This window comes from Cyclopterus lumpus, chromosome 9, assembly GCF_009769545.1.
Source record: "Cyclopterus lumpus isolate fCycLum1 chromosome 9, fCycLum1.pri, whole genome shotgun sequence".
In the NCBI taxonomy this organism is placed as follows: Eukaryota; Metazoa; Chordata; class Actinopteri; order Perciformes; family Cyclopteridae; genus Cyclopterus; species Cyclopterus lumpus.
Window position 1 is genome coordinate 13507753 of NC_046974.1, and position 22507 is coordinate 13530259.

The following is a 22507-nucleotide window of genomic DNA, read 5'->3' on the forward strand; positions in this document are numbered from 1 at the left end:
ACTTATTAGAGTGCAACAGCAGCGCTGGACTGATTATGACATCAGCATATCCAAACACAGTGAAGTCTCAAGTCAACGTCATACCTTTGAGGACTGTTCCCCATGTGCCTGTGACGACACCCTGTACATGATACTACACCGCCCTCTGCTGGAGCTGTGTATCTCCTGCAGGATACATACTGGCCTTTAAAGGGTTGGTTATCACACATTCAAATAAACACATGTTTCTCACTGACTGGTATGCAGATAGTTTTGGTTTTGAGACATTGATCTTTGAACCCGTGAACAACTGAGGTGAATGGATTTTGGCGTGTGGTGCTTGCAGCACTGAAAATGACATTGAAATAATTCAGCTATATCTTCTCTTTCTTATAGACTGTGTAGGTTATGTGTATCAATGACTAATGTTAATAAATTAACACTAAATCCTGAAAAAACACCAAGTGGACCATTTCCCCCTCCTGATAAATTAGGTTGATAGTTCATATTTCTACATATTTTTCCTTAAAAAGTGTCTCTAGAGATAAACGAGAAATGAACGAACATATTTGCAAAAAGACGAGAACGGTGTGTGGAGACTAATTGCGTCACCAGTGGGTGCAATATATGAAGGCCTAAACGGGTGCCCAAAGTCAATCAGTGAGGATAAAAGAAAGAAAGGGAGAGGTCATAACTACATTCATGTTCATGGCTATTCACTATTTTAAATGAGTACTAATTCAAACTGTATCTTACTTGTTATAAGGACACATTTATCTCAAAAGCAGTTAGACTCACTGTTGTCTCGTGTTTCTTATTAAGCTCTGGAGAGGTGGTCATTTAAACTAAAGCCCCATTAACTTGTAAAGCTCTTGGTGATTTTATTTATGCAGAAAGAATAAAGACAAAGCACCATCTTCCCCAGCACTTAAAGGACTCTGAGCGAGGACACAGAATATCAAAGCAACAACTGATTTAGTTCAGAGACAAAACACAAAAACACAGAATTCTTCAATTGCATGTTTATTTTAGCTCCAGTGTTACATACTGTAGCAGCATTATGACAATCATTTCATATTTGCATGGTGATTCTTCCCAGCATTCCTGTTCTGGAGATGGGTCTCTCTCAAAAAACATCCCAGCTCTCATTTCAATTATTTGGGTGTACTTAAACTACATAATGAAAATCCCCATCTAGAATATCAGCTCTCCTGTCCCCTTTAACATGTAAGCCATCTATTAGAAACACATTAAAAGTACTTGGACAAATTTTGTGATTATGAATCAACATTATAAAGGAATGAAGGGGGAGGAAAAGCAGTGCTGGTTGCAATTATAATGCAATGAATAAAAAAATAATCTGACTGTATTTTACTTTTGTTTATAAAATGATTAACTTATTAGAAGTGGAGATTTGTCAGTAGCCCCAGAGGAATCAAACTCAGCACACTGTAATTACACTTGGCTGAATCTGATATCATGAATCTATGCTAATTGAGACACATTCATATTCAAGCTCAGAAAACAACTCATTCATGAGAGATCGAAATCACTTGTACAACTGACTTCCAAACAAGTAGTTAGTCTAAAAAGAAGTTAAACAAACAAAAATAAATAGGTCACCATGAAAATGTCCAAACATATTGAAAACCTTCCAGAATAACATACACTTTTCAAGTGCTTTTTCTCAAGTACATTCAATGAAATATTTTTTTAAGGAAAATGGATGAGGAAGAAAATGCTTTTTTGACAATAAGCCTCGGGAGGATTTTAAATGCCAATTGCACACTACTCTGATTGGAAACTATGGGGCACAAAAGGTGGCATGACATTTCAAGCAGGCAGGCAAACACTTGTATAATTACAGGTTAAAAGTAGGATGCATAGAATATAAAGCATGTCTTTGGTATAGTAACAATTATCCCACTGTACGAGCACACAGAATCTGCTGAGGGTGTGTGACCACTGGAATCTGATGAACTCTCTGAACTTTACCAAAGAAAAGAAAGAAAACTCCATAATTAAAAATAAATAAATGTAACAGCTTGCTGGATAACATCAATATCTGGAGGAATGTCTGGACTACTGAAAGGAAAATATGTAAGAGGTTGCAGAGAGCAGTGAGCACACAGGAAATGTGAAAATACAACAGGATGAGTGACAATAAAAGAAATAGCATTGCCTGCTCACCAGCTGATCAGACTGTTACTGGTCTCATAACAAAGAGATCACCCGGTTTAAAAATTAAATTAAAGTTACATCTTGGATCACAGAAAGTCTGCACTTAGGCATACTGTAAAAAAATTGTTTATTTATAATCTACAACCTTTAGGTTCAAGATCAATATGACACACAGAAACAAAACAGGCCACTCAAGGTCAAAACATCACACCAGTACAAATGAACGTTGAGGTTGAGACGTGGACAACGTCCCAAGTAATATCTATATTTGATCCCCTTTGGACTCGTAGAATGAAGTTTCTCAAAAATAGTCTCACCCTCAGCCGGATACATATAAACAAGCTGCCGTCTTTCAACAACAGGTATGATTCTTTAAATGGGACTGTTATTGTGCATGATTCAGGAGCAACGTTGGGTTTAACAAGGCAAATAACTGGACTAGTACTGCCTACGCACATTTATGCTGAGAGCGGAGGGTCTCTCAGAAAGAAAATATGGTATTTTGTATTTAAAAGCAAAATGATATAACACAAAAATAGAAGTGCTACAGACTGGCTTTTGCCAGTGTGTTGTGGAGACAATACTACAAATAAAAAATAAAACTCAATCACGCAAGTTCAACTTTGACCTCAGATATGCCAAACACCCACTAAGTTAATCTTATATCAGAATAAAACCCCTCTTTACAAGAACTCTGCTAGAAAAAATTAAGATTGTGTAAAAAACCAGAGGGCAAAAAGAAAAAAACTGTGAAGCGGTGTTTAATACTTATGGAGGCAACTGTTGTGAACAATTGAGTGAAAAATGAGGAATGTGTTGTGATGTCTTTTTTAATATAAATACACAGTGAAATAAACCAACAATCAGCATTGCGTTTCCTCCACATCCGTAAAATATAAGCCTCTGAAATTTAACAAAATAAATAAAAAGTTCCAACATTAAGATCTATGAACATGATTCAAGACAACTCAATTCTACGGCCTCCACATGCAGAAAAGAGAGTTTGGAGAGTTGTGGTGCATGCGTTTGTGGGGTGGAGCAGGAAGAAGATGGCCCTTCAACTCTTCCACCTGTATCTGTCCTTTTAACAATAGAAAATTGAAAACACACACACAGATTTAGGTGAGTGAACAATAAGGAAAGCCATTGTCACCACGACGACTTCCCTGTGACACAATAACTGATGTCGTTTCACCGAAAAGCACAAAGTGAGCTCACAGCTTCAGGTTGGAGTCTTCTTCCATCAGCTCCAGTAGTGGTGTGGTTTGCGCAAACACACTTTCCATTACATCGCTCGAGGTCCTGCATCCTGGTCAAACTGCTGCTTCGTCAGGAAGTACTTGAAGAACTCGTACACTGACCAGGCGATGGCAGTGGAGGGCATCTGGTATATAATCCGAGCTTGGGCCCCTTTAAAAAAGGCAGCGAGACCACCTAGCCGGTACACTGTCCTGAAGGTATTGGCCATTCCCGATAAATGGCCGCTGATGTTCATGGAGTTCAGCGCTACATTCTCTTGTGTGTTAAGCAGAGTTTTACAAACGTCAAGTGGAGTGGTTATTGCTGCAGAAATGGCTCCCGCTGCTGCTCCCGACATTATGTGGCTGCCAGGGTGATAAAGTCTGTGGGGGTTTAACTGTTCCTGCATCAGCTCGTAGGTGATGAAGTGAACGGCCTGGAAAGGGATGTTCATCGTCAGCTGTGTGCTGTAGCTCCGGTAAAAGGCTCCCAAACCCTCAGTACGCGTTATTGTTTGGAGACAGTCCAAAAGTCCTCGATATGGCGAGTTGTACATTTGCATCCTCTGCTTTACCACTGAGCCAGGGAAAGACAAGGAACCGTGTTAGCAGGAAGTATCACATACATTTCATATGCATTCCTTACAACTTTATACTTTGCACTTCAAGTAATGATCTTGAAGAAGTCCCTTTCGCAGAATAAGGTGACACAAGGTGAGTGAGCCGATGGCCCACTGTTATTTAAAAGGATATGGCTGTGGATTATTTTATATCTTTAATTCCTGTCAATGTTTCCTATAAAAACAAATCAAACAATGCATCCGTTTGTTTGTGTGACCTCCTCTGACTGTGGGCCACACATATAGTTTAATTATTAAATAAGACTAGATGATTTCCTTAAGCAGCTGCACCATGTTTTACTCAACTCAAACAGGAGGAAAATTACGCATTTGTTGTGGACTATTTTCTGCTGAGGATTAAACCACATTTCGTTGCTCTAGTGAGTATTTACTTTTGCAGGGCGATGCACTGCATGTGGGATTGACTCAAAATAAAACTTGTGTATATGTAGATTGTAGTGTAACATTTTTTTAGGTTTTATATTTGTTTAAAAAAAATTAATTCATTGAAGGTGTTGTTCTTTTCTTTGGAGTTGTTGAAAAAAAAAAAAAAGGGGAAATCATAGAAGTTGTGCAACCTTTTCCATTAAAACATGTTTTCTTACCTTCAGCTGGGTTCATGACTGCATCATGGAGAACAGTGGCCACACTACCAGCCAAACCTGTAAGTACATGGACATAGCTTTACAATAATTATAATGTTTTACATTTTTAGTAGCAATCGGGTGATTGACCAATTTTTCATGCTGTTTAAATGCTAAAAATACACTGCATATCGCAGCATGTTTGGATTTGTCATACTTCAAATATGGCTTCATAACTCTTTATGTAAAGAAGGTATGGCATTAAAATGAACTCTACTCCTCCGGGCCTTATTGCGAAATCCGTTAATATGACAACCAGGTGATCTGTGTTGAGACGTGGGAACATGTACCATTGGCTAAATGGCTGTTGCCTCCACTCTGAATGACGTCACTTAGTGAATGTTTGACCCGTTCATAGCAGGCAAAGTAGAGCGCATGTGCGGGTCCCGCTCCCATCATGGTGATGTTGAGGCCCCTCAGCGGTCTGAAGATCCCCTCTGTCTGGATGATCCTTTTCAGAGCCTGATACACACTCCTGTACTGTGCATTTGGATCCGGCTGCAGGCACTGCATCCTTGTCTGAAAAGAATTAAGAGATAGTTAAACCATTGTTCATCATTAGCTAAAGAACTAAAGCTGGGGTTCTCCATAAATGTGACTAAGTGGCTGTAAAGTGTGCACCTGTAAGCCCAATGAGTATTGATGCACTGTTCCCACTCATGCCGTCACATTGTTCTGACATGAAGTGTACTTGGCAGCAGTGAGGTACTGACTGAGTGATGGGTGTCTCCCCCGAGACTGGTGTGGGAGGCTGTGGCAGCTCTTTGTTTGACGCGACCATGCCAAGTTATCCGGACACCACAAAGCATGTTTTACTTGCAAAGAGATCTGGGGCTGGCTCAAGAGATAGGCTACGTCTATCTTCTTCAGCATGTTTCCTTCCTTTGGATTAACAATACAATATCAATTTCATTTCCGTTTGATAAAGATGTTGCTACTTGGGGCACACAGAACTTAGTAGCACAGTTTATATTTTAAGATTTTTCTTTCTCTATTCAGGCCAATGGATAGATACAATTGTTTCACTGCTTACAATATCAGTTTGTTCTCAAGATAATCTGAAGGGTAAATTATTCTGTGCGAGTAGAAAGAAAGCCTCAGGCAGTTCAAACTGTATCACATCTTTTATAGTGATAACTATATACTTGATGATAAAATACATCTCATGTACTTAAAGCCTAATACTCAAAGTGTATGAACAAAAGTACTATTGGCCTGGCCCATACATATATCATGATCAGACTTAACTCTCCAATACTGATAACAGTATTAGCCTCAAAAAAAGTTGAGCTATATCAACAATGCGTGACAAAGTGGATACATTGTGGTGACGTCTGTCCTATGCAACAAATATGCGTGTGTCCAATGGAAACAATCATACTTTTGTAAAACAATTTACCATCATACGGACTGCACTAAGAGGGTGTAGCAATAAAAAGTGAACCAAAATGCTGACTTAACAACATTAAGTGTGTTCAAATAAGGATGTTAAGAAAGTTGTGGTCTAACATGAAACTTTGAGGAACTGTAAAGACAGAAGATGAAATGTAGTGAAGAACTATTAGTCCAACAGTTTCAGGTCTAACGTTAGACCAAGCAAGCAGATTAGATCATCATTAAATCCTCAACAGAATATGTTTTCTTTATTTATGATTTACTTTTTTCTACAGTACTCATGTGAAACATCAAATAATAGGACTAAATTAAACATTGTCTGCATATACATATGTCATCTATATCATTGTCCACTTAATAAGATCATTGAAGCATAATACCAAAAAAGGAAACACCCCATCTATTACCCGTCTTCAGCGGTGCTGGCCAAGTGGCAGTTTACTAATCAACACAACAGAAGAGCAACGGCATACACACACCCTTTACTGAGCGAGGCCGATTCCAAATGTGCACAACAGTGATAAGATCCGCCTCTAGGCTTTAGCACAAGATACCATTGTTACACGTAGCTGACATTCTGCCAAATTAACCTCAAGCTTGTTATGAGATACCAATTAATTAACTAACCAAACTGGACATTTCTCACACCCTCACACGCACGTTGCTTGCGTAAACGTTCAAGAGGAAATAGCAGCAGTGGTTTGTGTAACAGAGGCTCATGGGTTAATTAGGAAAGAAGATGACATGGAAACAAAGAGGATATAATGGGTTTTTTTTCATCCAGTATGTTAAAAAGGTTGTCTGTGCCATAAAGATTATTATTAGTGCAGCATGCCAAATTATCAAAACACTAGATTGTTACAGCTGAGCCGAAGAGAGGGATTGCAGGGGCAAAGTTCACATTCAAACCAACAGTTTCTCTGCAGACACAAGCCAATTTTTAACAAGCTTAAAACTAGACAATCATTTAATTCAGTTTCTGAACATGAACTTCAACGTTGGGCTTCAACCTCAAATGGGAACTCATTGATGAAGAACATTTGTTTTTTCGAGTTGTGCTGGATAAAAAGTGCTGAAGTTAGGAGGGATTTCTCTGTTTATGAACTCATGTGATCTGTATTACTAAGTCTGGTCCAACAATTGGAACTCAGTCATTTGAGCCTGAGGTATGACTTTAAACCAGTTGAGATGTTTGTTTTAAAGAGCTCCAAATAAATTAAAATCTGCTACACACACACACACACACACTTTACCATTTGTAACATCTGCTTGGATTGCCCACAAAAGCATACTTTGCAACTATACTACATAGTATCGCAACATTTTAGAAATGAATGGAGGTGACGTCATACTTCTGGTTGTAAATCTCAAGGCAGTTTGACATATTTGACAGCAAAATCAGGTACTTGACCTTCACTTACCCTACTTCTACGTAGGGTAAGTCTGGATAACTCATGGTGTGACATTTATTACGAAAACAACAACCTGGAATGGCATCATGATAGCATGGAAACGTTGTCACACAGCCAAACGAGCTCGCGATTAAAATGACGGGAACTTAAACGTGACTTAAGGTAAATTAAGGTGACACTGGACCTTCAGCTTGCTATGTTAGCAAAGTTAACCGTTACACCGACACACAGGCTAAACACAGTGAGACTGTAACTACAGGCTACGGTTTAGCTCCAGTAACACGTGGTCTTTTTACTCCGGTTGAAGTAACCCTGCCAACCAGCTCAATGAGTTCCTGCAGTTGAAGCAAGTAGGCTGCTTGAATTAGCTACGGCCGAGGCTAACTAAGGATGGGCATGGTGAAGGTTTCACAGCTAATGTTCGTTAGCAGAGCGACAGCCAGCTGTCTTTAGAGTTAGCGGAGCTTTGAGGCGAGTTAAGTGAACGAGCCGCAGCGCCAGACCGAGCGCGAGCTGCGTGCGTCTGCGTTACCTTGACAGAATCCACCGGGTACATCACCGTGTGCTCCAGGATGCCCGCCACGGCTCCGGCTGTCATGTGGGTCGCCACGGAGACATGAGGTGGCAAGCTCTCGTAGTGGCCGTCGCTATCCGACGGCTCGTCGTCTTTGCTCGGGACCTGCGACATCTCCACAGTGGCCGCTGCAGGATCTGAGCTCAGCTCCATGCGCGGAGAGCTCGCTCCCTCGGTCTCCTGTGCAAAAGATAGCGCGCACTCAGAGAGGTGTCGGCGGCGTGGACAACCACAACATCGTCTCTACTTACGGGAGTTCCAGCGCCCGTGTGACGTCTGCCTCTGGGGGGCGTGGCTACGGTGAACACGGACCAATCGTTTTTCGTATACTCAACAATCGGACGGGCTCTTGGTTTGAGGCGGCCAATGAAAAGTTTCCGTGGTAGATTCCTCTGACACTTCACTGCGCTGCTGTGCACCCCCGCTTGTCTCTGGGTTTGAATGGGTTTGGCAAAAGTGTAATCGCAGTGTTCCTTCTTGAATAGATTAGTAGGTTTGGTCTCCTTGTCAGGCGACATCTGTTTGTGTCATTACTAAAGAGAAATCTTGCAGCTCTCCTTTTTTAATAAGAACGTATCTCAAACTTTCCCTCGCACTGAATATGGTCGTACCGATGGGGAGAAATCAGACCCACAGGCTACTTCAGTAAAAGTGGTAGCATAGTTTGCATAGCAAATATGTAGGCCTACTATAGGCAAAGTATCCCCCGTTCGAGAGTCAATTTAATAATATATTGGATTATTTTGACTTGATTCTTTATTATATAAGCGTCTATTTAATGCTGTTGTTGATCGAAGTGAATCCCATTCGTACTACTTTGTATATTGTTTGACTATTTAATCAAAAACATTGCATCATATTTTACCAACTGATCGTACATAAAATATCAAAGACTTGCAAAGTAACTTGGTACAAAATCTGAAATGCAGTACATTAATAATAATAATTGTATGTGTATAGTTACTTTCCATAGATTGAAAAGAAAAGAAAAAACATAACAAAAATAGATTAAAATGATCGATTAGAGAGGGGGCGGGGGAGTGGCAAAAGGGAGCATAAACCGACAGGACATATTTTTTACTTTTGAATAAATATTTTTATTGTTTTACTGTTTAGATTAAAAGAAAAAAAGTATTCAACGTATTCAATTCAATAATTAAAATGGATAAAGACATCCTCTCACCTGTAACCCTCTTACATTTGTACATTCTGATCCGCACACATCATCCCTACTTCCCGTCAAACTACAAACATGCTTTAGTTTCAGTTCTTGAATAAGAAGTGGAACATTGTTATCACACTTTCAAACTTGTATAACAGTTGATACAAAATAATATACTGAAGATTCATTGGTTATGTCAATACACTTTTCTTTGTACACATAAGAGAGAGAGAGAGAGAGAGAGAGAGAGATCTGACACGTTGTTTCTTCAATCGGTTGGTCAAAATATTTGATTTGTAAATGAGATATAAAACGATGCCGTGTCACATATCATTGGCTGAAACAACAAAGCCGACTGCAGTGTCACTGTGGGCGTGTTGGCAAAGCAGTGTGCCATTGCAATGACTCAGCGTTATAGGAGCCTTGGATCTTAAAGAGACACTTGTTTGAGCAGTGTTGTTACAGATAGTATGCACATGTTAAGTTGACAAACTATACTGAGAGCTTGAAGACTGCAACCGTAGTAGTATAGTCAGCACCACTTCATCTTCATACACTATTTGACACACTTAAATAGTTAATCATTTCAACTTGTTTCAATACTGTTTACATCAAGGCTCAATATCTACAGTATGGCTTTTATTTGGACTAGTCTACATTCTGATTCAGATGTATAACAGAACAAGTAAATGGTTAGCCAGACACTTTGTATTATAAGAACTGTGAACCTGCTTACAATAAAAATATCTTCTCATCCAAGTTTAAATCTGTAAATAACTCCATTGATGGTTATTTCTTACAGATCATTCACCAGTTATGGAGAAACTGAACACTGCAAGTAGCCTTGATAAGGACATTTGCTCAGCAATTCTAATTATATCCCACACCTGAGGACCCTCACACATTATTATTATGGCATGTATCCAATTTCCATTACCTGCAGCCTTGGCGATATGGTCAGGTCTAACAACACATCTCTCCTTTTGTATGTCTTAAACTTGTCTTCAGTATATGCACTGAGGTTATATGGTTATTGACTGTAAGGAAATTCCTCTGATCATGAAATGTATTAACTAAAAGAAGCAACCAAAGGGGATGACCAAGCCAAGGTATAAATTGAGAGACCAACTTTCCATCCCATCCACATTTCAACCCAATACTTGTCCGGTGTACCATGCTCTGAGCATTAAAAGTGTGACAAGAGATTTGTGTCTCATTCCCCATCGTCAGGGTTGGATTACAAAATTGCCACAGCAGTGACTCATACAGATTACTACATTTGATTGATGCTCCCAAGTAACATTTAAACTCAAATTCCAGAGACAAAAAAAATCTGTAGACAAGACTGGGTTAAACTCTTAACTTTCCAGTGACAGTTTGTACAATACATTATCCTTTACGAACCACTGGTTTCAGATTCACTGCAATGAAAAAGACACCGCCTGATCTCTTCCTCATGAAATAAACAGTCAGAGAAATATACCATAAAAACTTTACTGAATTGTAATTGGACAACACTTATTTTGCATCCATCTGTGCAAACATTTCAAGATAGACCGTTTTCTTATAAATAATGGGGCATGTGCCCTCAATTACAATCCCCTCACAGCAGTGATATGACGGCTTCTGAAAATTAATTCCAACATAAATATATGCAGAGGTATCCAACTTTAAAGTCCGATGACCGAACAAAAGAATTTCAGCAGCTTTAAGAGACCGATACTCTTGACAAAAGAAAAGACGTGTTTTGGAGAGCTCCCCAACAGTGACAAGACATGTATTGCACTAGTATAGCTCTTAAAGGCTACTTGTCTTGTTGAGGCATCACAATTTGAGAGAGACGCACAAAAAACAAACATTCCAGCTGGGAAGTGCATCTCAAGTGCTGCTTCCATCAATTAGAATGTACATTGCATTTGAGGATCCTGTAGAAATAGCGAGTGCTTGTACCATTTTCCAACTATAAAAACAAAACAAAAAAAGATGATCAGACAGAAAGAAAGGCAAATGTCCAAGGTTTCCAACTGTGTGAAATTCAAGCTATAGACTATTTATTAATTTGGGTGTGGATGATTTGATAGTGAACAAAGTACTATTATGTTTGTCTGAAATAAAAAATTAAAGAGGACACCTGCAGCCAAGAAAGTGATAATGTCTAAAAAAGACATGTCATTATTAAACAACTTTAATACAAAAGATGTTCATGGCTCAGGTAATGCCTGAAGACTCATGTATAATCTTCCTATACGTCCAATTCTCAATAGTATCTGTGTTTTAACTCGTAGAAGGGTTTTCAGGGTAGCAGACTTCTAAAGCTCACCGAACAACCAGATGGCCTCCGAGAGAAAATTAGATCAGCTTTGGAAATTCAGACATGCTTTCCAGACTTTACGCTCTAAAGAGTTTAGAGGTTGATAGGGAGTGTGGGTGAGCCAAGGCCCTCCTCCAACCACGTCACAGAGGAAGGGGTGTCCCGCCGATGGATGCGGCGGAGTCGCAGTAAGTACAGCATAATAGACAACAATACAATGAAGAAACAAGCCAGGAATAAGTAGTGGTTGTTGACAAAGGAAAAGCTGTGCCGCCAGTGAGAATGCACTCCTTTCAGACTTTCCTGAGGGATGTCTCTGGAAGAGGCAAAAAAACATACAAACATACATTTTAGACCTGTTTTGAAAGAAGAAATATTATTGTTCATTATGTTAAAAAAGGAGAAAGTTGGGCTGGATATATAGCTTCTTGGAAACATGCTTTAAATGTATGCAGAGGAACATGTGATAAGAATCAAACCTACCAAACCCAATCGTATACAAAGTAAACTGGATTAGGACCCAATAGTCCATTAATAAATCACCAAGATCATGAGATGACAGATACCGGTTTGGTTGGAAAATCACTCTAAATAGTTATTGCCGTTCGGTTTAATATATAATTTGTCATTAATTATAGGCTTTGACGGGGTATTGTTTCCCAGTTAGGATTATGCTTGAGATGCTTGTAACCTTCCTCAGCTTTAGCTTACCCTACCGGCTGCTAAATGCATCACAAAGCCACCTTCTCTGTAATATTGGCGCTATGCCCATCACCAGCCAATCCTGGGTACCTATCATTATTTAAATTCTCTCCACTCATGTTTAAAATTAGAATGTGTTGTTGCCAAAGATATCTCTGAAGATTAGCAAATTAGTCCAACACTAACATTAAATAACAGGTTGTTTATTAACAACCATTAAGGTTTTATCAGTAAAGTGACAAAGAACATGGCAAATGTGTGAGAGAAAATCCATCTTACCTCAAAGGCAGAAACCGTGTTCTGTAAAGAATAGCACCAAGAGTCCATTGGACCTCCTTATCATAGACCAATAGGGCAGTCCTCAGGTTTTTATAGTTTTCTGGGAAAGAGAATCCTGAGTGCAATACTTCATACAGCCATGCGGATTTAAAACACTGGTACCTGAAGACATGAAAATAAAACCGTGATAAACAATCTTATTTTTCTGTAATGTGAACAACCCTTTAAGTTAGAAGCAGCTTGATAATCCTGTGTGACTTACTTTAGTCTGTGATGGTCAGCATGTGAGGCATACCAGCCAGAGTCAAATTGCTCCCTCAGAGTCTTCCACTGGGTGGAACAGTAACTCTGTAAATGTAAAAATGACAACATCAGGAGAGTTTCTAGTGGTAAGACATCAATAAAAAAGACCGTAACCTCCGTTGCTCCCAAATAATTAGGGAAAAAAAGGGAACGCATTGAGGGTTTATCTGGCATGCTTTGTGAGAGTAGATATGATCTTTCTATGTTGGATATACCTTGGCAGCCTGGGCATATTTGGAAGCGTTATAGTCCCCTCCCATGCGCAGAACATCCTCCGTGCAGTAGTAGAACTCAGAGAACCCGTAGAACTGACTGTTGGTGTAGTCAATGGCTGGCTGGTAGATGCCACTGAGAGAGGTTAGGGTCTCATTGGTGCGGTTGAGGAACGGCTGGAGAATCTGTCGACACTGGTCAAAGTCTCCTGTGCCTCGCAGATGCAGCTTCTGCGTCGATGGACCAATTTCATCCAGCAGGTCTGCAGGAAGACACGGGTCCAGGAGGGGAGACTCTGGGGTCTCACCCATACGCTGACCTAACAGCCTGGAGAAATCAGTAATACAGTGTAAGTACACATAATACTCTGTATGGACTGGGAAAGAAAACATTACCAAAAAAAATAAAAGCTGACTGTGGATCTCACTTGTTTCGAGTGGCAATATTCCTAATGACACTCTCCTCATATCTTTGCCGTGCTGCATTTCCTCCAAAACCCAGGAATGTGGACACATAAACACGATAAACATGCTCTGTGCGATGTGCATCACACCCCAAGTTGAACTCGGCCAGTAAGTTCTTGGCAACTTCCTCCTAGGGAACAAGGAAAAATCAGCCTGGGAATGATGACACCCTCATAATATTAATATTTAGTCAAAATAAATATTAATATTTCTTGTTTGTTGTATCTCAAAACATAGTACGGAAGTTGAAACTATTCAACAAGATGAGGTGAAAATCCTATCGACCATCATGTGGTGTAAAGAAAATCCAATGGACCTCATGCATCAACTGGTCTTCAGAAGAAATATCTTCTTAAAATCCATTTATGCACATTCACCAATGTTTTCTCATTTGAGAACTATGCATCCACGCACAATCACGGGCACACTTAGGTACATTTGAGTGCTGACATATTTGTGCTAAATAACTTTTCTTCAATCCTACAGTATTATGTAGAATAGAAATTATTCTAGTATTCTAATTAAAGTGTAACCCTCTCATAGTGACCTCATCCACCGCTTATATGGATCAGAAAGCTTCGGACAAAATTCTTCCTATATTCTGTTTCAATAATTAGCTTATCGTAGTTTATAGTTTTCATTTCGAGTCTTTTCTTACGTGACAGCTTATGGAAAAAATGTATATATTATATATTTTTTTAATTTGATTATATGAAAACCTAGAGCTTATTTTCAGACCAAAAATAAATAAAAGTAATAACATAAACATTTTTTGTGATACTACTGATGCTACTAAAAATGCATGAGTACATCTACTTCAGAACTATTGAATTCTTTTTTCTTTTTTTTTTACATTTGGAGTCCACCCTCTTTAGACTTTGGTTTGGGCGTCTGCATTTATGTGAATGCACAAGGCCCTTTACTGGGGATTGGCAGGGCGTTTACCTTTGCTAATTACAATTAAATGGAATACTCATTCAATTTATGAGAACTTCCCCATTCATTATAAGAGCACAGATACAAACATTTCTGTGGTTAAAGAACACATCATGGAACTGACTTTTCTTGGAAACCTTCTCAAGAACAAATTTAAGGAAGGAGGCCCAATGAGAGATAAAAAAGGACAATTAGTGTATAGCAAACCTGCTTAGGTACGTAAATCACTTACAACACAAACTAAAAATATTGACATGGGCAACCTCCATTACATTTGATGGTCACTACGTATATGACTCAATGTTTTCAGTCCAAAAATCCTGCTCTGGAGTCATGCAGCAGGCTTACAGTATGCCTTCAATAGTGATGAATGGAGAGCAGACCATCTCCACGGGACAAAAATGGTGCACAGAGGGTTTAACCAGGGAATGAAAGAGGTTGAAAGGAGGGAGAAGAACAAAGGGTGAGTGACAAAAACCAAAGACAGCACAAAAACAGAATTGGTTGTGGATAATAACCTGCTGTGGAGAAGCAAAGCTTACAGTTTTGGGCACTTCATATGCGATCTGTGTGGAGACACCGCCCATGTCCAGGACACCGGCAGTCCTTTTCCTCATCAGCGCCTCCTGCTGATCGCTGCCTGGGACATGAACCTCCACTACAGCTTTGTTATCTTGAAAGATTAACAGGAGAGAGGTGATCGAGTCAGGCAGAGCAGGGATATCATGTGAATGAATGATATAGTGTGTTACTACATATTTGATAGTGTGGGCGACGAAACAATTTACTTTTGAAAAATGGGACACAACAATACTACTTGGTTGGGTCCTTACCATTGTGCACATGGTTGAACCTTCCAAGGACAAAGTTTATTCCAATCCATGCATAGACACCTAAAACAAATGATTACAAACTGTTATGTTAATTAATATATATGTTAATTAATAAATATATATATATATATATATATATATATATATATATATATATATATATATATATATATATATATATATATATTACTTTATATATTTATATATCCCTTTTATTTACCTTCCTGTTTTCCAGAAATCACTTCCACATGTGAATCAGAGAAGAGGAAGTTGAAGTGGACTGGGATGTCAGTTCGCAGATCCTCAAGAAGTGCTTCTTGTTGACTGAAATTAAACAATCACAAAAACGGCCTCATGAGATATATGGCATGTATAACATTAATCATAACATTAATGCTTCTCTTTTCAGTGCAACATTGTTTAGACCTGCTGAATGAACATTTCTTGCAACTATATTTATATCTGGGGCTTCTGGAAGTAGCGTGGGTAACATTATGAGATTATGCTCATTAAACCAGACTGTACCTTTCAGGAAGGATTCTCATTCCGGCAGTGCACAGGATGTACAAGGGAGTTTCTTGGTGCTTATTTTTGGGAATGTGTTCGGATGCAAAGCTCAGAAGTGGATAAATATAGTCACTGGCTTTCTCAGGTGTTTTAGCCAATTCGGAGATACCTAAAAAGGAAAAACATAAGGACCAAAAAGATATCTCATAGTGGGTAAATAACAAGCTTGCATTTGCTTTACATTATATTTCATCATTTGAGAAGTCTTTAAAGAAACAGTGCTAATTGTTAAATAATGCACATGTCCTCTCCTTTAAATACCGTATTTATTAACGAGAAACCAGGTTTAGCCAGGCGTATCTTACCTGGTTTGATCTTCATGACAACTGGCTTGCGGTGTTGATCTCTCATTTGCCGAATGTCCAGCAGATCACGGGGATTACCATTATGCCGGGGCCAACAGTACACAAATACTCTGGAGCCACTGCTGCCACAGTCCACCACCAGGCCATAGTTCAGGTTGGGGTTGCTTGTATCTGTTGCATCCACATCATTCACCTTTGCCAAGTGCCTTTTGAACAACAGAGAATTGTTAAGACAATATTGCCTACGTTCATCATAACATAGACACTGAGCAGACGTTTAGCAGTTTACCTGTGGAAGTGATTTTCCTCTCTGATCCAGCTGGCGTGCCCCTTTCCAGTGACAAGCAGCAGGTAGAGCAGTCCTATGAGGCAGAGCACCAGGCCGATGAAGAGCAGCTGTCTGAGGGAAGGTACCATGAGCCGAGGAAGAACCTGGGACGAGAGGCTGAAATGCCACGGTGCTGGGAAAAGGCACGAGAAGCTGATCCTGTCAACAGATGTGAGAGGAGGAGAGCCTGAGCAAAAGTATGCCTCCAATTATCCCAGATATGAGATTTGATACATGGTCACGAAACAATCCCCAACCCCATAAATGACAGCAAACCAACCTTCCCATGATGTAGATAGTCTTCTACTTGTTGTTAGTGTACTTAAATTGTAAATCAAGAATCAGTCTCCTGCAGATCGGAGCTTTGGCTTGTTCCACGGCTCCATCCCATGTCCCCCACTTGTCATCGTGACCTTTCAGGGCCAAAAAGCGAACATTTTAACATCTGTAAGGTGACTTCAGAGGTCCTGATTGAGACAACAGTGGACGAAAAGGAGGGACAAGTGATATATCGGGTTACATCACTCATCTGTTGGGATATATTGCTACGTTTCGCTGCTGTAACGGGCGATTTAAAACGAATTCAAACTGACCCAAATAGAAACGACGAGAGGGGAAAACCGAGTTAGCGAACGTTTCCAGACGTCTGTGGATATCTACGTTGACGTAACTTAACTAACGTGACGTGTTCGGCTGTAGGGTTTAGCGAAAGGAGCAAGATTTCACACCATGTTACGACCTGTCAGTGTCAACACAGTGAAGTCATATGTCCGTCTCTTTTCAATCGCTTCATACTTACTCGCAAACATATGAAAGTCCGTGTCTGGGAAGACATTAGTGTTACATTTCAGTGCCGCCAGATGCTAACCGCTGGCTAATGCTGCGCTCGTATGTGGCAGGTCTCCGGTGAGTGACGTGGTTGTCGCGACCACGGTGCGTTTGATTTTGACTCCACGTTGCCCGGATAAGAAGTAGACGAACCGAATGCAGCCTAAACAGCATAAACAACCCCCACCCACATTGTTCTTCTTCCTTTTCTTTTAATAGCGGGGTGCAACAAGGACTAAGGCGGATTAGCGCCATCTGCAGGCTGGAATGTGAACCAGGAGAAAACAACTTGATCATCAAAATACCCTTAAAATAGGTAGTCATCTGAGTACCCTTTGCTCAGTCTATATCAAATATTCAACATTGAAAAATCGAATTAAAAAAGATTTAAAAATCTATTTCTTGCAACATCATTTTTACTTGAACCACCTCACGCATATTGATACATGTTGCCTTTTCAATTCACCCATTACCTTAGAAAAACAGTATAGTCAAAACATTTATTGAAAACGCAATAGAGAAACTACAACTTATTCAAGGTCCTATAGGAATAACATGTTTGGATTTGAGACAGGTATTAAGAACATATTGCAGACAAAAAGTCAATGTTTAGCATAGAATAGGACTAAAAGAAAGAAAAGTTATAGAGTTGTAGTCATACGAGCTGAGATACTAATGTAATTGACATGGTAAAAGGTATGCATTGTATTTGTATCTGAATAATGTTATCATCCACCTTCACGTCTACCTTTAACAGTGTTGCTCCTGTATGGGAAGCTGCTCATCTCTTCACTACAACCAGACAACTTGGACTTTACTGGACGTCTCGCAGTTCAACCACTCAAGCTGACTGATCTGCCAGCAGTAACTCACATCTACATAATTGAGTCTCTTGCTCCGTTGCATTAAACTTCTCACTGTTATCATCTTCACATCAGTGCGCGGCAGGTCAATATGCTGTACCCGTCCAAGTGGCATGGGAGGTGAGTTTGTGGAATTTGCAAAGGGATACTGGTCCAAGTCCAATATGTGCAGTACATCCTGTAAAACACAGTTCAGAGGGCAGGGCAGGGAGACCAGTGAGAGCTTCTCCAGTAAAGGAGAACCAGTCAGCAGACACTTGAGCACCCTTCTCAGGGACATCCAGGACATGACAGGCTTCATTTGGCTGTGCTCATAGGAGAAACTTTAGACAAAGAGATAGACAAAGAAGATGGATTATTAGGAAGTAGTAGTTATTGGTCATGGTTTACCTAAAGACCTTTGTCAAATTAATATTTGAATGAAATGAAATTGAATTCCTCTTGCCAAATAGTGCAGAAATTACTACACTTATTTTGAGAAGAAAACCAAAGTGTATACAGCATTTCTCATCTACCGTACTTACAACCAATTTGGTTGACTCTTATAAATAGCATTAGTTTTCTTTATTCATATTATTCTAACAATAAACGTACATTATTTATGGAACATTTCATTTCCCTTTTAAACTTACACAGCGAGTTCTTAGGTCAGGATCTGTGGCGCTTGTTCAGTGAGGTAGATGCATGGATCTAGACCACTTCCCTTTTAATTTTACTTAGATACATATAATAGATAAGATTTGATTTAAGGTTTATGTGAAATACCATGATTTTCCATGCAAGGCACATACTAGCTATGTCAAAGACATCATTACATGTGCAGTCTGTATCAGGAGCAAACTGTAAATCCACCATCTCACAAACAAGTGTCATTAGTTCCTAGTGTACTACGTAGTGTATTAATAGTGGCCTTACTTGAGTGTGAGAGAGCAGAGGTTAGGCAGCTGTGGAAGATCTAGGTCGTCCCACTGATCCTCCTCGTCTTCTGCTCCCTGTGGGGTGGTGGGAGGTTCGGCAGAGATGAGCAGGTTTCTGAGTCTGGGACAGGCCTTGATGACCTCCAGTAGAGGGGTGTGAGGGCTGGTTTTCACTCCCTCCAGGGTGAGCGAGACCAATGAGGAGCCGGCAACTTGCAAGGCAGGAAGGAGGTCCACCGGAGGGCCGGGGTAGTGTACTGAGAGGCTCCGCAGCTGGCCTGACCACGACTGGAGGCCTCCGGCTAACAGAGACCCCTGGCTTCTTCCTCTAGCATTTTCAAAAGGATCAACGTTCACAGATATGGAGTAAATGTTTGGGCATGCACAACTTAAACTGTCCAAAGAGTCACATGATAAACCCTTGACATCCTTCAGGAGCAGGATCAGGCGTTCATCACATGACACATTTTGTCCTTTCTTTTTGTCCTCTGTTTGGTTCTGAGAACAGTTTGGCCCTACATCTCTAATTGAATCTTCCTCAGTCCCACTACCATACCCATCCCACATTATGTTTTCCTTCTGCTCTTTTTCATCTGCTGCTGCTCCTTCTCTCTTTTTCTTGTCAATGCCTTGCCTGAGTCTCCACTCCCGCCACACCTCCCCCAGCCTGGGAACGCCTTCTCTGTCAGTGAACTCATCTGTCTGGTTGAACTGTCTGTGCTGGATGAGACAGCAGGCCTGTGCAAGGTCCTCCATGGCCACTCTCTCCAGGCTGGGCAGGGAGAGAAGGAGGTAGGCTGCGGCTGCCAGAGAGTCTCCCTCTTGTTCCCTGAATCCAATATCCAAAGCCAGCAGACTGCTGAGGGGGAGAGGAGACAGGGGTGCAGAGCAAGAAGAGGAAATAAAAGACTGGGAGGTCAAGAAGGAACCCCCACCTCCAAGAGGAAGAAGAGCAGCAGGGGATAGTAAATGACAGCGGGATATGTCCAGATGGCGCAGCAAACGACAGCGATGGGCAATCGTCTTGATTACACATCTGTCACAAAGTGTACCAGCCAAAGAGAGCGAGCGCAGTGCTGGAAGACAGCCGAGGGTTTCAGACAGGACCTTTGAGGACAGCTGCTGGCCTCCAGATAGGTCCAAGCTCCATAGACTCTGAGACAAAAAGGAGGAAAAAGAATTAAAGGCCAGGATCAAATGTATTAAAAGAACAGAACAACTTTTACCATGCTTATTAAATTGTAAATTGTGTCTACCACTCCTGTTTACAGTAAGTTCGGGTGAACTTACAGAAAACTGTTTTATCTGTACTTTTTTATTCTGTATAACCTACTGTTATCCCAAAGAAAAACTCAAACAAAAGTATGATTTTAAGGCCAGGAAATATTGTTCACACAAACAATATACTAAATGGTATGGATTCATTGAACATCCCGAAAATGTTCTTAATATCCATCTCATATTTAGCATGTCTTCAGGTGTAATAATAATCTGCGAAACGGTGAGAAAAAGAAAAGATTCAAACCAGTGAGTGAACAATATAAAAGGTCAGAAATACTTTATTTCTCTCTTAAAATAACTGATCCACCTTTTATGCAGCTGATTTTATCTGACCTGGCAGCGTGCAGCAATGTGGGCACAGAGGGAGGAGGTGAGCAGACCAGGACACCTTTCCAGAGACAGGCTACGGAGTTGGGGGACTAGCATAAGGTGGAGGGCCGCACGGGACATCTGCTTTCTGGTGCACAGAAGCCACGTCAGCTCCTCAACTAGGTGACCCGCTATGGAAAGTAAAAGATAGAAAGAAAGACAGGCGTAGATTAGAAGTGATCGATCCTGCTGTAAATCACTTCATCAGTAGAGAAAGTAGAGTTGTAAAAGGCACGTGAAACTACATGCCAAACATCCTCAGTCCTTTATTCAACGTCTGACTCAGCACAGGACAACATATATAATTCCAGTTATTCCCCGACTTTCATCTGCATATGTATCTCAGGAATTTAGCTGATTCAATGAATTCTATGGCGCTAAAGTCCATATGGTTCTCGGATACGTCACTTGTAAGACAGGAACATTGTATAGTTGTCTGTTAAATACGCCCTGACACACTCACGCAGTATGTTGAAAGGCCCCATGATGTATCTGAATGAATAATGATCCATGTAGTTATCGGCATAGTCCTTTGCCCACACTTCCTTCATGTTGTCTGCAAGACTTAGCAGACAAAGACGTGTCAGCGAAAGGACAAGGCCATTTTCATCTGTCTTCCCACAGCTTCCCATCCACTCCAAATTCCTTGTCCTCCTTCGCCTGGGCCGAGTCTTTGCCCCATCACGTTCACTCAAAACCCGAAACAGAGGCATTGCCAGACAGGAATTGGGCACTGTGTGATGGAGTAAAGTAAATTATCACAAACAATGTGCTGTGTACATATGGTGCAGGACACATATTGTGTAGGACAGTAGTGGCTAAACTTTTTTTGACTGGGAACCGTAAAGAAAAATACAAGTCACTGGCCAAACAATAGTAAATGTGTAGTTTTCATTCAGTTACACTATCTAGACCAGAAAACAACATATCCCATATAAAAAAGAATACACAGCACAACTAAGCAGTTTAACGTTTGACATTACAGGCATTTAATGGTGAACCCACATATTACGAGTATTTCTGTATCTGCTGCTCTTTAAATTAATTTAAATGAATCCAATGCTTCTGAACACTCACTTTAAATATTATGACGTTGAGATAAGGCAAGTTAAAACAAGAAGAAGGTAAAATGTAAATTATATGTAAATCTATTATTAAAATGTAACTAAGAGAAATGGTCAAATGTTGTTTTCTGTACCAGTTCATAGATGATTTCACAATTGTTGTCGATATGTACTGTTTAAACAAGGATGTGCATTATGTATTTAACGTTACAGTGCAACTTATTAGAAGTATGCTCAAGCCAACTTCTGGGGAACAAAAAGGAGCTTTCATAAATCATGTCCCTCTGCATCAGAGATAAATGTTGATATAGACAATGACTAATTTCTATTTGATGTTTTTAATCGTGTTGAATCTGAGACATTGAGACACTCGACTGTGCAATAGTACTTAGGCTAGTTAGAAAAATAATTAAGCAGAGACACGTACGAGACAGACTAAAAGAGGAGAGGGAGATGTGAGTGAGCTCACGCTATATCTGTTTACAGTAGGACTGAGTAGTATCAGTCAGTGTGGACGGTGTATTATCCAATCATTTACATCGCATTAAGACTTACCTGACAAAGAACTTGGGTGTTGGACTTTAAATAATCCAATAAGGGGCGGCGTATAGCAGAAGAAGTAGTTTGGCAACCTTTGCTCTATGATTCTCAGCGACACTTCCTGACTCTTCCAGAGCGGTGACATCCAACGTTGAAGTTACCGTAACTCCTCGACCTCTATCGACGTAATTCCAACGGA

The 22507-nt window shown here is 40.2% G+C and overlaps 3 protein-coding genes across 10 annotated transcripts; all 3 read right to left on the reverse strand.

The window, feature by feature from the left end:
- Nucleotides 1–986: 986 nt before the first annotated feature.
- On the reverse strand, nucleotides 987–8471 carry slc25a37 (solute carrier family 25 member 37). 2 transcript variants are annotated; one of them, XM_034542464.1, is made up of 4 exons: nucleotides 8002–8471; nucleotides 4953–5181; nucleotides 4624–4680; nucleotides 987–3975 (listed from the first exon to the last, which is right to left on the reverse strand). In XM_034542464.1, the coding sequence occupies exons 1-4, from the start codon at nucleotides 8194–8196 to the stop codon at nucleotides 3446–3448; spliced, it is 1011 nt and encodes a 336-aa protein (XP_034398355.1). In that variant the 5' UTR covers nucleotides 8197–8471; the 3' UTR covers nucleotides 987–3445. The 2 variants fall into 2 exon arrangements, with proteins under 2 accessions (XP_034398355.1, XP_034398356.1); XM_034542465.1 differs by lacking the exon at nucleotides 8002–8471 and adding an exon at nucleotides 5284–7977.
- A 2212-nt stretch (nucleotides 8472–10683) lies between these two features.
- entpd4 (ectonucleoside triphosphate diphosphohydrolase 4) lies at nucleotides 10684–17465 on the reverse strand. Of its 5 annotated transcripts, XR_004609994.1 has the most exons (14): nucleotides 17246–17448; nucleotides 16727–16859; nucleotides 16408–16605; nucleotides 16119–16324; nucleotides 15772–15922; nucleotides 15467–15570; nucleotides 15247–15306; nucleotides 14932–15086; nucleotides 13441–13607; nucleotides 13016–13340; nucleotides 12760–12845; nucleotides 12498–12659; nucleotides 11526–11832; nucleotides 10684–11165 (listed from the first exon to the last, which is right to left on the reverse strand). XR_004609994.1 is itself a non-coding variant. In XM_034542459.1 (13 exons), exons 2-13 carry the CDS (start codon nucleotides 16732–16734, stop codon nucleotides 11610–11612), a joined length of 1845 nt encoding a protein of 614 aa, XP_034398350.1. In that variant the 5' UTR covers nucleotides 16735–16859; nucleotides 17246–17465; the 3' UTR covers nucleotides 10684–11609. The 5 variants fall into 5 exon arrangements, 4 of the variants coding, with proteins under 4 accessions (XP_034398350.1, XP_034398351.1, XP_034398353.1 ...); XM_034542459.1 differs by having other exon boundaries at nucleotides 10684–11832; nucleotides 17246–17465; XM_034542460.1 differs by having other exon boundaries at nucleotides 10684–11832; nucleotides 16727–16913; nucleotides 17246–17449.
- A 216-nt stretch (nucleotides 17466–17681) lies between these two features.
- si:ch211-214j8.12 (uncharacterized protein LOC100000539 homolog) lies at nucleotides 17682–22488 on the reverse strand. 3 transcript variants are annotated; one of them, XM_034542667.1, is made up of 5 exons: nucleotides 22324–22488; nucleotides 21168–21437; nucleotides 20669–20835; nucleotides 19053–20209; nucleotides 17682–18460 (listed from the first exon to the last, which is right to left on the reverse strand). In XM_034542667.1, the coding sequence occupies exons 1-5, from the start codon at nucleotides 22451–22453 to the stop codon at nucleotides 18067–18069; spliced, it is 2118 nt and encodes a 705-aa protein (XP_034398558.1). In that variant the 5' UTR covers nucleotides 22454–22488; the 3' UTR covers nucleotides 17682–18066. The 3 variants fall into 3 exon arrangements, with proteins under 3 accessions (XP_034398558.1, XP_034398559.1, XP_034398560.1); XM_034542668.1 differs by lacking the exon at nucleotides 22324–22488 and adding an exon at nucleotides 22238–22313; XM_034542669.1 differs by lacking the exon at nucleotides 22324–22488 and adding an exon at nucleotides 22238–22304 and having other exon boundaries at nucleotides 21168–21268.
- Between the last annotated feature and the right edge of the window lie 19 nt (nucleotides 22489–22507).

Excerpts from the sequence above, each read along its gene's own strand:
- si:ch211-214j8.12 (XM_034542667.1), bottom strand. The coding sequence starts at position 22,453 with ATGTCACCGCTCTGGAAGAGTCAGGAAGTGTCGCTGAGAATCATAGAG. Across the intron at positions 20,836-21,167 it reads GGGGCCTTTCAACATACTGC|CGGGTCACCTAGTTGAGGAG; the intron begins GTGAGTGTGTCA and ends TACTTTCCATAG. Across the intron at positions 18,461-19,052 it reads CTCTGCTCTCTCACACTCAA|TTTCTCCTATGAGCACAGCC; the intron begins GTAAGGCCACTA and ends CTTTGTCTAAAG.
- entpd4 (XM_034542459.1), bottom strand. Across the intron at positions 15,923-16,118 it reads TGTCATGAAGATCAAACCAG|GTATCTCCGAATTGGCTAAA; the intron begins GTAAGATACGCC and ends TTTCCTTTTTAG. Across the intron at positions 12,846-13,015 it reads AATATGCCCAGGCTGCCAAG|AGTTACTGTTCCACCCAGTG; the intron begins GTATATCCAACA and ends TTACATTTACAG.
- slc25a37 (XM_034542464.1), bottom strand. The coding sequence starts at position 8,196 with ATGGAGCTGAGCTCAGATCCTGCAGCGGCCACTGTGGAGATGTCGCAG. Across the intron at positions 5,182-8,001 it reads ACCCGGTGGATTCTGTCAAG|ACAAGGATGCAGTGCCTGCA; the intron begins GTAACGCAGACG and ends AATTCTTTTCAG. Across the intron at positions 3,976-4,623 it reads AGTCATGAACCCAGCTGAAG|TGGTAAAGCAGAGGATGCAA; the intron begins GTAAGAAAACAT and ends TCCCTGGCTCAG.